Here is a 12,558-nt window from a genome sequence, read left to right on the forward strand (position 1 = left end):
GGGGGGGGCGGGGGTCCAAAAATCGTATACTAGGACAGACCCCAACTCTCTAAATAGAGGACCTCTTATAATTACTTAGACCGTCCCAGTCCCTTTAATTTTGTTTAAATAATTATTTAAGACTTTTCTGCAGGGAAGTTTTTTTTTACTTTTCCAAGGGTTACTTCGACCAATTTTTCCTACAAACCATCCAGGGAATATAGTGAGGGATGTTTTGTATGCTAAATTGGTCGAGGGAACCTGTGGTTAAGTTAAAAACTTTATTTCCCAAAAAAGTATTGGAAGACAATTTTTCCTCTGAGATTAAATTGCGCGAATATTTTTACGAAAACTTTCCAGAGAGGGCCGTTATTTTACTTAATTGTCCTAAGGGTTGTTAAGGTGGTAATAATGTTAGGATTTGTATCCTGGATACTGGTATCTGTGAAGGTATACTGTATCTTTATATAAATGTTAAGATCTGGAGTCTGGATACTGGTATCTGTGAAGGTATACTGTATCTGTATATAAATGTTAAGATCTGGAGTCTGGATACTGGTATCTGTGAAGGTATACTGTATCTGTATAAAAATGTTAAGATCTGGAGTCTGGATACTGGTATCTGTGAAGGTATACTGTATCTGTATAAAAATCTTAAGATCTGGAGTCTGGATACTGGTATCTGTGAAGGTATCCTGTATCTGTATATAAATGTTAAGATCTGGAGTCTGGATTCTGGTATCTGTGAAGGTATACTGTATCTGTATATAAATGTTAAGATCTGGAGTCTGGATACTGGTATCTGTGAGGGTATACTGGAAGGGCACAAGGATGCTGTCACCTGCCTCACCATTGACTCCTCCGAGGTTAAAATCATCACAGGATCCTTAGACAGGAAAACAGCCATATTATAAATATATACAGATATTGTCTCATTCTTACTGTATGGATATACATAAATTTGTATTCTCTGTGTTTGTCTGTCTACCTTGTTTGTTTGTCCGATCAGTGGGACTCACTATGACACCTCTGGGTCCCGCTGGGTTCCCAAGCTGGTATTAAAATAATATTATTTAGATGCGCGTTTTTTGATGTCGGTGGGGGGGGGGGGGCAATTCTCGTGCTAGGATCTGGCCGAAATATATTATTACAAAGATCTTCTTGCTATCAAATATTTTTGAAACATTCTTTGTAAGAAAAAACTTTTGAGTTTCAGCATTTTTTGCCCCAAAGTTACTAAATTAATTATTTTTATTTCATGCTTTTTGGTAAAATAATACGATAAAAATCGAAATAGGTTCAGATAGGTTCTGTTGCTGCTGCTACATGTTTTAGTGCAAAATTTTGATAGAAAATCTTTAAACTAAAAGAAAATCAGAAACCTCGTGAATCAACTAAAAAATTGTCATATAAAGCAAGAAATCTCGAATTTTTTCTGATTTTTAAAAGTCTTTTTTGAAAAGTACACTGCGCTAAAAATAAAATTTTATTGGTAATAAGATGAAATTATAGATACTTTGAAATCTCGATATTTCAATTTTCTTTTTTACAAAAAGTGCAATTTTTTTCGTTTCAATCTGGTTTAAGCTTGGAACTATTAAAGTTTTGTCAATATTTAAAGACCTAGAAAAGAAAATATGCATTAAACTATATGACTTGTTAAACTGAGACTTGAATAAAAGATTAAGTTTCAATTTTTAACTTTAAAGGACTATTGAAATAAATTAAAGTTAGTCTCTTTTAAAAGAGTATACACTATGTGATATGTATGTCCGATCATTAACAACATTACTCTTCAAACCTCAGTCTTAGTCTAAATGGGGGGAGGGGTTGTGATAATTTATAAAAAATTTGTTTTTCTTAATTTTTGGAAAATGTTTTTATTGATCCAACAACTACCATAGTCATGTATAAATCTGGTTGTTTGTGTAGAACTATCAAGGTCTGGTATATATATCTCTAGTTTAAATCTGGTTGTTTGTGTAGAACTATCAAGGTCTGGTATATATCTCTAGTTTAAATCTTGTTATTTGTGTAGAACTATCAAGGTCTGGTATATATATCTCTAGTTTAAATATGGTTGTTTGTGTAGAACTATCAAGGTCTGGTATATATCTCTAGTTTAAATCTGGTTGTTTGTGTAGAACTATCAAGGTCTGGTATATATCTCTAGTTTAAATCTGGTTGTTTGTGCAGAACTATCAAGGTCTGGTATATATCTCTAGTTTAAATAGAACTATCAAGGTCTGGTATATATCTCTAGTTTAAATATGGTTGTTTGTGTAGAACTATCAAGGTCTGGTCTATCTCCTCCTTGGACTGTTTAAGAACCCTGGACTGGATGTCTAGTGAGGGGCATACTGGAGTTATCAGGTAAATTTAAACCCTTAGAACTTTTTAAATATACTTAACATATATTATGTTGACAGTTAATAAAAGCAAGTATAAAGCTTTTGTAACGTCTGATCTGTACAGCTAAACGTTTTCGAAGATCGTCGCCGATGTGCTATTTAAATGTTGCGTTAAACGTTTGTCTTTCGTCATTACTCTCCGGAAAATGCATTCAACGATTACGGTTTGGTTTTAGAGTGATGTTTATTATATCTCCTATCAATTTTCTGTGATTATCATGTTAAACTCAAGATTTTAAAACTTAGTAGTAGTAGTGTTTTGTCCGTTAAAACGTCAGCATATACATAGATAAATATATAAAGTAGTAATCTATCAAATTTTGATGGGGAAACTACGGTCTTATGTTCTCAGCTTGATTTAAAATTTGTAAGTTGAGAAGGTCGACGTTTGTAGGAAAAAACTTAGTTTCTAGACAATGTTGGGTTTCTGGACTAGTATACGGGTAAAGTTTACGCGCCCCCCCCCCCCCTCATTCTTTACAGTTAAATAAAAAGTTAGAGCAGACTCTGTTTTAGGAAGAAAATGTAAATTTTAGAAAATAGAATTAGATGAGATAAGACAAGGGAATTATTTATATAATCCATTACAACCTAAGGCTTAAATCCCACATGAACTGGGAACTTTTGTGTTAAATACTCATCATCTCGATATCAACTGTGGGCACTTCAAATTTGAGCATCAATGCTTAATCTCTTCATTTCAGTTATCCCTTCAGGATACAATTACATTGCGGGATATTTGTTTCGCAACAACCCAGTTGCCCTAGATTTGAGTATATGTATACCGTGTGGTGTTTCTCCGGATTTGACCGTAAGCTGCTCTGCTCTTAGATCTCTCCATAATAAAGTCAGGATCAGTCTTCAAGTTTTATTACGCAGTTCAATCTATCAAAAATGACAATATATAGATCGAAAAAAGTACTGGGCTACAGAAAAAGCTTTAGTAAACCAACGTTTATCATATTTTACTTAAAGACAAACAACTTTTTTACTTCGGCATTTAAAAACTGCAGCATAAGAATATAATATTTGAAGTAAATATCGATATAATATAAATAATGTATATGAGGATAACTCACCACATTGGTCCTCGAAACACTTCACAGTAAATAATCAACGTAAAGACAATATACAGTCCGTCAACTACGAAATCTTTAACAATGCTGATAAAAAGCTGGCCGCGGTACAAACTCAAAGGGTTATAATATACAAACTAGAAAGTACGCGTTTTCTGGAAACTTCTTTCTTCTTGAGACAAACATCAAATTCAGGGGTAAATAAGGCGGTTGCACAGGGGTGATAAACTGGTCTTTATTGCATCAGGTAGATGCGAAACAATATTAAATGGAATAAATTAATCTGCAGATTAACACTAGATTGGGATCAAGTATTGATCTTCTCTATTTCCCTAATACAAGAGTTCTCACCTTTGATTAAATAATGTCAATTCAATAAATATGTAAGCATAAGATTTGACATGTAGATTTGTTTATTTTGTGTTTATTATTAATGTCCTGTTTTAAGATGCCTTCAGGCGGACGAATGGAGAATAATATCGGCTGCCGACGATAAAACAATTAAGGTATATTTAATTTATTTGATTTTTAAAGACATTAATTCTTTGTAACAAATTTAAATTTTACAATCCCAATATGTTTGCAACCTGATGGTGCAACTCTTTGATAATTTTGAACTTAGATTAGTTAATCCAATATAATTCTTAGTTAACACTGTGTACTGCACAGAACACTATGTACACAAGGTCTGTCACCTGAACACTCTGTACTAAACCATATGTAAACAAGGTCTGTCACCTGAACACTGTGTACTAAACTAAACCCTATGTACACAAGGTCTGTCACCTAAACACTCTGTACTGAACTAAACCCTTTGTATACAGGGTCTGTCACCTGAACACTCTGAACTTAACTAAACCCTATGTACACTAGGTCAGAGAGCTGAACACTCAGTACTAAACTAAACCCTATGTACACTAGGTCCGAGAGCTGAACACTCAGTACTAAACTAAACCCTATGTACACAAGGTCAGGGAGCTGAACACTGTACTAAACTAAACCCTATGTACACTAGGTCAAGGAGCTGAACACTCTGTACTAAACTAAACCCTATGTACACAAGGTCAGGGAGCTGAACACTCAGTACTAAACTAAACCCTATGTACACTAGGTCCGAGAGCTGAACACTCAGTACTAAAGTAAACCCTATGTACACTAGGTCCGAGAGCTGAACACTCAGTACTAAACTAAACCCTTTGTACACTAGGTCTGGGAGCTGAACACTCTGTACTAAACTAAACCCTATCTACACAAGGTCCGGGAGCTGAACACTCTGTACTAAATTAAACCCTATATACACAAGGTCTGGGAGCTGAACACTCTGTACTAAACTAAACCCTATGTACACTAGGTCAGGGAGCTGAACACTCTGTACTAAACTAAACCCTATGTAAACAAGGTCTGGGAGCTGAATACTCTGTACTAAACTAAACCCTATGTATACTAGGTCTGGGTCCTGAAAACTTCGTACCGAACAAAATCTTATGTACACTATGTATGAGACATGAACATTATATACTGTACTAAACATTATGTACACTAGGTCTGGGACTTGAAAACTATGTACTGTACTAAACATTATGTTCACTAGGTCTGGGACTTGAAAACTATGTACTGTACTAAACATTATGTACACTAGGTCTGGGACTTGAAAACCATGTACTGTACTAAACATTATGTACACTAGGTCTGGGACTTGAAAACTAGGTACTGTACTAAACATTATGCACACTAGGTCTGGGACTTGAAAACTATGTACTGTACTAAACATTATGCACACTAGGTCTGGGACTTGAAAACTATACTGTACTAAACATTATGCACACTAGGTCTGGGACTTGAAAACTATGTACTGTACTAAACATTATGCACACTAGGTCTGGGACTTGAAAACTATGTACTGTACTAAACATCATGTACACTAGGTTTGGGACCTGAACACAGGCCGAAGATTGGTAACTCTGAAGTCACACTCTGATGGAGTAACATGTTTACAATTCAACGACTTTTATATAGTTTCAGGTAGAATCATCCTAAATATTCCAATTATATTTTCTTTTCTAATAAAATGTAATTTTTTTATTCCATGTAGTCAATCTGTCACATGCTTACTATCAGTTTCGCAGTTCTATATTTTTAGCACCCGTTCGTCACTATTACCCATTNCCCCCCTGTTAAGCCCGACCACCCTGTTTGTTGCCTTATCATTTTTAATTTGATATATGTTATCTCATCTTTCTTTTCCACAGTTCACAACTCCACACACGTTATCTTAAGTTATCTTTAGAATTTTAGTAGTTATCAAAACAACTGCAAAACCATATGATTCTTTATCAATTAAATTGAGACGATAATAGATAATTTAAAGCTTATTTGACACAATATGCACAGAAGTTCGGTAAATTAGCAGTACTGAGTTTAACACAAAAAAAGCATGTTTTTCAGTCAAGAAATCCAAACACCTTATATCATTTTAACCAGTGCTTAGGATCCGGATCTACACTGGAAAAAAATGGATCCGGATCCAGGTCATTTCTTTAAGATTTACTGAATTTTTTTAACAAAAAATAATTTTCAATTTTTTTTGTTTTATTTTTTTCGCTTGTTTTTATAAACAATAATCTCTTTTTTAAAAAGTTCAGAATTGGGGTTTAAGAGTAAAAAAGGTTTTTTTTGCATTTTTTGGTTGATATTTTACCCCTTGGATTCGCATATTTTTGCGGATCCGGATCCAGGAAGCAAAAATATTGCGGATCCAACGGATCCGGATCCTAAGCACTGATTTTAACAGAATCATGTTAAGGATTTGGAATAAGAAATGTAAAAAATATAATAATATACACATATCACTTGAAACACAACAATCTTCTTATAACATTTTATTCATATAATAATTATATAATAATATACACATATCACTTGAAACACAACAATCTTCTTATAACATTTTATTCATATAATAATTATATAATAATATACACAGGTAGAAATAAAAATTTTTAACAATACCGCGAATGGAGCATTCTGATTACAATTCAATACAAAACAATACATAAATTTAAAACTCGTACAATAAGTGGGAAGAAATCAACTTAATGCAAATAAAAAATATTTGAAATAACCTTATTATTGTTTCAGGAAGCTACGACAAGACGGTGAAACTCTGGGACTTTACAGTCTGCTAATAGTTTTATATAATTAGACCAAAATTTTATCATTTACAAGTTGACGTAGACATTTTTAATCTCGAGTACATTAGATTTGTTTGTCCTGTATGAGATTGCTTCGGACATTTTCCATTAAACTTTTTTTCGCATTAAAAAAATGTTTCGATCACAGAGCTTGGGATTTTTTAAGAAAATAATTCACGATGATTGATCTTGTAATACCCATTGCTAACAATTATTGTGATGGGGTGAAGTGATCTGTGATATCTCGTTTGTCGAATTATAAAAGAAGCGGATTATTGGTTTTTAAAAGTTCCGATCAAAGTAAAAATAAGGACTAACTAAAAACCAGTGTCAAGCTTTTTAAATATGATCCCTAGTTGCCTCCGGGAGATCCATTTAGAATTTATTACCTACTTTCAGCTCAAAATTCCCCCTAGATTATACTATTTGTGGTCTAGGGAAAATGTCAAGTGTCATATAATTCAGTATTACATTGTATAATGTACAACATAAACATACAGTCCATCTTGAACAAAATGTTTTGTAAATGCTCATTTTATACTATATATCACATTTTTTTACAGATTAACCGAAATTTTATTTGGCGTGAAGATTCATTCCTCTGAAGTCTACGTTTCATTTTAAACCTTTTTTTTAGTTCAATGTTAAAGGTATTTGGATTTGAGACGGTTTAAAAAAGCAATAAGTATTGCGTAAATAAATGTAAACACATATTTTGTGTAGTAGTATTTCTAGAAGTTTGTTTTAACAAAAAAGTGCTATGGGTATTGAACTGACAAGTTTAACGGTAGAATCACTTTCCCTTTTAATGATAATAGTAACGGAGAAAGTCTAATAGCAATAATTTTATACTAAAAGAGTGCAATTTCTAAAGAAAACGATCTAGAATCCGAAGAAATTTAGTCAATGGGATTGTTACAGAGAGAGTTGGGATTTTATCCCTGTATTTTGCTTTGGGGGAGGGGGTTTAATCCTCCCCCCCATTGTGCTAGGGGTCCCCTTATTGTGCTTAGAATTAATGTTTTGTAAACTGGGGACTAGCTCAGCTTTCACAAATACAATATTTAATCTAATCTTTTTATCAAACTCGGAAACACAACTTATATTAATGTTTGAAGAACTGAGGTTGGTGTGGATAGAATTTTGTGCACGTTTAATGTGACGTATAAGATCTGTTAATGACGTTTCTTATCAAAACAATTGCAAACATTATACGTACGTTAAGTTTAGTGTGAAATGACTGTTTACTAACGGTTGTTTATCTGTTGAGAAATGAAACTGTTTTACAAACTTTCAATTCAAACTATTACATTTTTTTGCAATTATTTTATTTTACATTAAAAACTAATGTGTAATTGTTTAGATTTTGTGTTTAATAATAGAAGTTATTATTAGTTGTACTCGCTTCATTCTTATCAAAGGAAACAGAGAAAGCATTTTTAATGAGTTAGTATAGGGAGTACATTGTTGATTGAGTAATCAGAAGATTTTAAAAAATATATCTTGCAAAGCGAGTGAAAAATCTTTTAGCCTTAAGATGTAATGAAAAAACTATTGGATCTTGTAAATATTCTCCTTCTCATGAAACTTAAAAATCATGTTAGGAATTTTTTCCAAGAAAATTTTATTAGCAAGAAAGCCAATTGAGTTCTTTATACAGATAACCACAACAGTTTGATTGGATTTAATTAAAAAAGTATGAAATGATTTTATCTAAAATAGTAATAATTCTCCTTTTTTCAAACACCACTATTATTATTATTAATGTAGATTTAGCTTTTACCAATTCTTAGATAAAAATGGAAATGTGTAAAAATATTTAAAAATTATTCATATAGTTAAGAAGTTTTAAAGTTTGCAACTTTTACTTCAGTGATTGGTTTTAAGTTTTAAATTTATTATTCATGAATATCCATGTTAAATAAAATTGTAAACTCAAACTTAGCTGAATAAATAGGCATTTCATAAAAATAAATAATTTTATAAATTGATAAAGCTCTTCTCCCTGATTTATGTATTTAAATATTGCCATTGCCTCTTGCCAAAATTATTCAAAATTGTTTTGTTTTTACATTTATAAAAGATTTTGTACGATTCTATTTGATTGAATAATTAAAAATCATTTAACTAAATTATTATTATTATATTTGTTACAGAGGAAAATGAGGGTTGAATTTATCTTGGCACTCCTCTACCCCTTCCCATCATACAGTAAGGTAATGGAATAATCCCTTCAAAAGAAAAATAACTTTTTATAAATTTGTTAGTTTTTTGTTTAACTTAAAGGAACTGAATACTCGACCAATATTTAATTGTATAATCCATTTATCGTTGCAACCTGGTTTTAAGGCCAGTAAAATATTTAAAACTATTAATTCAGTTTGTTTTAAAAGTTTGAAATATCAAGGGTTTACACCATTCGGTTGCAAAGATAAAAGGAGTTTAAAAGTTTAGTGATTCTTTCTTGACAAAAGCTTCTGCTAGTTCTGTTATATTAGTGCAGGAAAATTTATAGCTGTATAAGATAATCCATTTTGTAAATCGAAATTTTGCTCAATGCAGCGTATATTTAATATTTATTTGGAGAAAGGAAAAGTGTAAGATAAGCAAATTAAGCTCATGCAAGGGTGTTTCTAGAAGTGTGATTGATTGATTGATTGATTATGCTCATTGCCTATGATTGATAAGTCGTAATTTTAATAAAACTAGCTCTTGAACCCCGCCTTGCCTAAAAACTAAATTTTCTCTTGAAGAGGTCGAATTTTTAAACCTAGCTAAGAAAATTCTCATGGTTCTACTTTTTCCCCTATCAAAATTTGTGACAGTTCAGTCTAGGGGTTTCTGAGTTATGATCAGACATCTAAACAAATAGACAGACAAACAGTGATTTTTACTTAATAAATATAGATATGACATGCTATTGTGGACTTTATAATTTACATTTTGTTTATATTACGTCATTACAATTCTATTGTTAATATTTTGTAACCCTGGAACTCAACGTTACATAAACATTGACTGTAAGTTAAATTTTAATGAATAACATTAATAATTGTTGTTTAAATCTTGGTCTACTTCATGTTCAAGATACAATTAACGTTATATTTACTTTAAATATACGTTGTATTTTCGTTATACGTTAAATATATGTTATATTTACGTTACGTTATATTTACGTACTATTCACGTAATTACTTAATTTTGCAGGACACTCATTTTGATATTTTGATTCTAACCCAACACTGGCCCTACACAACCTGTACAGATTGGGAGGAAAAGAAACCAAGTAATGGCTGCAAGAAAATAGAAAGTAAGACATTTTAGATTTTTATAATCTTAGAAAAAATTCTTCCTTTGAAAAATTATGACAAACCATTGTTTCCACATATTTTTCCCCCTAACTCCAAAAATCCAAGAACCTGAAGGTTGTAAAAATGGATAAATAGTGGCATAGAAATAAGTATGGATTTATACAGTATGCCATAGGACAAAGAAAGTATATGTACAAGCTAACCTTGTTTCTTTATAATAGGGGCTTAATCTAAACTAACTGTTTGAACCACTCATTCAAAGTTTAAATGTGTAAGCAAGGATTTAAATTGGTGATTCAATCTATACCGGAGGTAGGCAGTTCAAGTTTATTGAATTTGGTCCCTGACCAATCAGATACTATTGTCAAGTTCCCTTAGTCCCTAAGTAACTGTCAAGGTTTTGTAGCTGAACAATATTTTTACCCATCTACCAATCTACCAATTTTTGTGAATTCCTTAAAGAGTTTTTTACAGTTTGATAATGTTTATTTAAATAATTAAGGCCTTCTATAATATATATATTTTAGCTGAAGCTGCCCAAACGGCTGGACCAAATTGGCAACCCAAGGTTACCCTATGGTAAACATATAGACAAAAAAAATATTATTCAAAACTTGAAAAAAAGTATTTTTTTAATTCAATGGGACACGCCGGGCACTTCAGCTAGTAACCTTTTAGAAATTAGAAGTTTCCATTGAAGATTGTAGGTCATCCAGTCTCTGGATTATTAATAAGATTTCCAGTATAAGCTGGGAAGTTTTAGAACTATATGTTTAAAATATTTATTTATCTGCATTGAGAGAAGTTTGTTCCAAGTCTGTTTCATTCTCTTCACAGCCTATTATTTAGGGTCACAGGGTGGCGGTGTACGGTGTAAACCTGCTAATTTGAACCAATTTTTTATGACATCAGAAATATCAATATAAAAAGTTTGATAATCTGCGAAAAATCATTTTCATAACAATTTTTTTATGTTTGGAGTTTGGAAATTCGTCGATGTTAGTTGTAAAAAAGTGTTATTTTAAGATACATTCAAGGTTGTATTGTATTTTCAACTCTCCTGAAGTGTTATTGTCATATGTGTTTTCCATAAAATGTTGTTTTGTTCAAATTAAGAAACAGCATTTTAAAAAGTAATATTTTCCAAATCACTAAAGTACTCAAACAAATGTTTTTTTTTTTAAGACAATAGAAATTTAAATAAACTAGGCAAAAGAACCAAATCAGAAATAAACGTGTTTGCTTTAAATATTGATTTTATTAATTTGAAACGAAAATACAAAGAGAGTTTATAGGGATAAAAAGTGAGATAGTGGGTATTAACTTACTGAAGGGTATTAATTGTAAATTAGATTTGTAAACAAGGTTTCGTATTCATAAGCAGGAGATCGAGGAGGGCCAGGTTTGGGAAATATATAGTTAAAGCTAGCTACATCTGCTAACGTAATTTCAAGAGATTGTTAAGACGGCAAAGCCTGATTGACTTACCCTTAAAACTGTTGTTAAGTCACGTATATATTAGATATCTATGATAATCATTTATAACACTGATTATTCTAAATGTGGTGTCTCAACAAATGTGATTTGCGCATTTCTACTGTAGGAAAATATATCAGAATTATCAGAATTTAACACTTTAAAAGCTAGAAAAACAACCATATCTTTTACCATCTACATTATTGATCAGATAAAGGTTTAAAGGGCGTTTTCATTTTTGCATATTGAATCCCTTGAAATTACGCTTACAGTCCCTTTAACTGTCTGTTATTACTAGACAATAAATCTAGTTAAAAAATAACTGTCAGATATAAGTGTTATCAGTTATCACCCTCTAGCGCTATATTTACTTCGTACAACATTCCTAAATAGGGGTTATTATTGTATGTAAGCTATCCTCCCAATTAGTTTAACTGTATTAGCAAGGAAGTCTCCTCTTCCCTTTATTGGTTTGCAAACAAGATTTATTGCTGTCGTATAAAAGGACTTTATTGTAGAGATGCTGCAAAAGGTTTAGCGGATAAATCAAGAGGATATGGATAAGATCCGGTTAATGAAAAAGTATTGATTAGAGAATAACGTTTTCATTTCATAATTGGTTTTGAAATGAGTAATTTTTGCTAAGAAAATCGCTTATATCAGTAAAAAATTTATCGAAAGAATTTTAAACGATATGATACCTGGAAACCATAGATATTACTGATCCAGTTGGGTTGAGTCCCAATAGCCCCCCTCCTCCCCCCCCATTTTTATATACTCCTTTGATTGATGCAATTATTAATTGTGAGAATACAAGATTTACAAACATGCTTAGTACATACATCGCAATTTTATGTTATAAATATACATGGTTTGTTTTTATTCTGCTATTATTTCCTAATTTGGAAATTCTGTGATCAACGTTTAGTTAACAAAGAAACTAATTCAAAGACTTGAACATTTTCTAATTAAAACAAAAGTTAACACCTCATTTTAAACTAATTAGATAAAGATAAAATGAAGAAAAAAAAACCTTGGAACAATATTGTAGAATAGAAATTAATTTTAGACTGATGATGTAACTCCAAATTAATGTAAATTATTATGTACTGAG

At 31.6% G+C, this 12,558-nt stretch overlaps 1 protein-coding gene and 1 long non-coding RNA gene across 2 annotated transcripts in view; both read left to right on the top strand.

The window, feature by feature from the left end:
• Window positions 1-8,144, top strand: part of LOC111695892 (F-box/WD repeat-containing protein 7) — a 32,879-nt gene extending 24,735 nt beyond the window's left edge. Inside the window, exons 17-21 of the mRNA XM_023465359.1 lie at window positions 459-874; window positions 2,266-2,352; window positions 3,915-3,972; window positions 5,392-5,488; window positions 6,605-8,144. Of these exons, the coding sequence (XP_023321127.1) occupies window positions 459-874; window positions 2,266-2,352; window positions 3,915-3,972; window positions 5,392-5,488; window positions 6,605-6,651 (705 nt within the window). The 3' untranslated portion in view covers window positions 6,652-8,144. The remainder of the gene's footprint in view (window positions 1-458; window positions 875-2,265; window positions 2,353-3,914; window positions 3,973-5,391; window positions 5,489-6,604) is intronic.
• A 642-nt stretch (window positions 8,145-8,786) lies between these two features.
• On the top strand, window positions 8,787-9,956 carry LOC111695887 (uncharacterized). The gene is made up of 2 exons (XR_002763962.1): window positions 8,787-8,873; window positions 9,865-9,956. It is a non-coding gene; the product is annotated as an uncharacterized LOC111695887 (long non-coding RNA).
• Window positions 9,957-12,558: the final 2,602 nt, after the last annotated feature.

The sequence above is a fragment of the Eurytemora carolleeae genome, unplaced genomic scaffold (genome assembly GCF_000591075.1).
Source record: "Eurytemora carolleeae unplaced genomic scaffold, Eaff_2.0 scaffold142, whole genome shotgun sequence".
Classification (NCBI taxonomy): Eukaryota; Metazoa; Arthropoda; class Copepoda; order Calanoida; family Temoridae; genus Eurytemora; species Eurytemora carolleeae.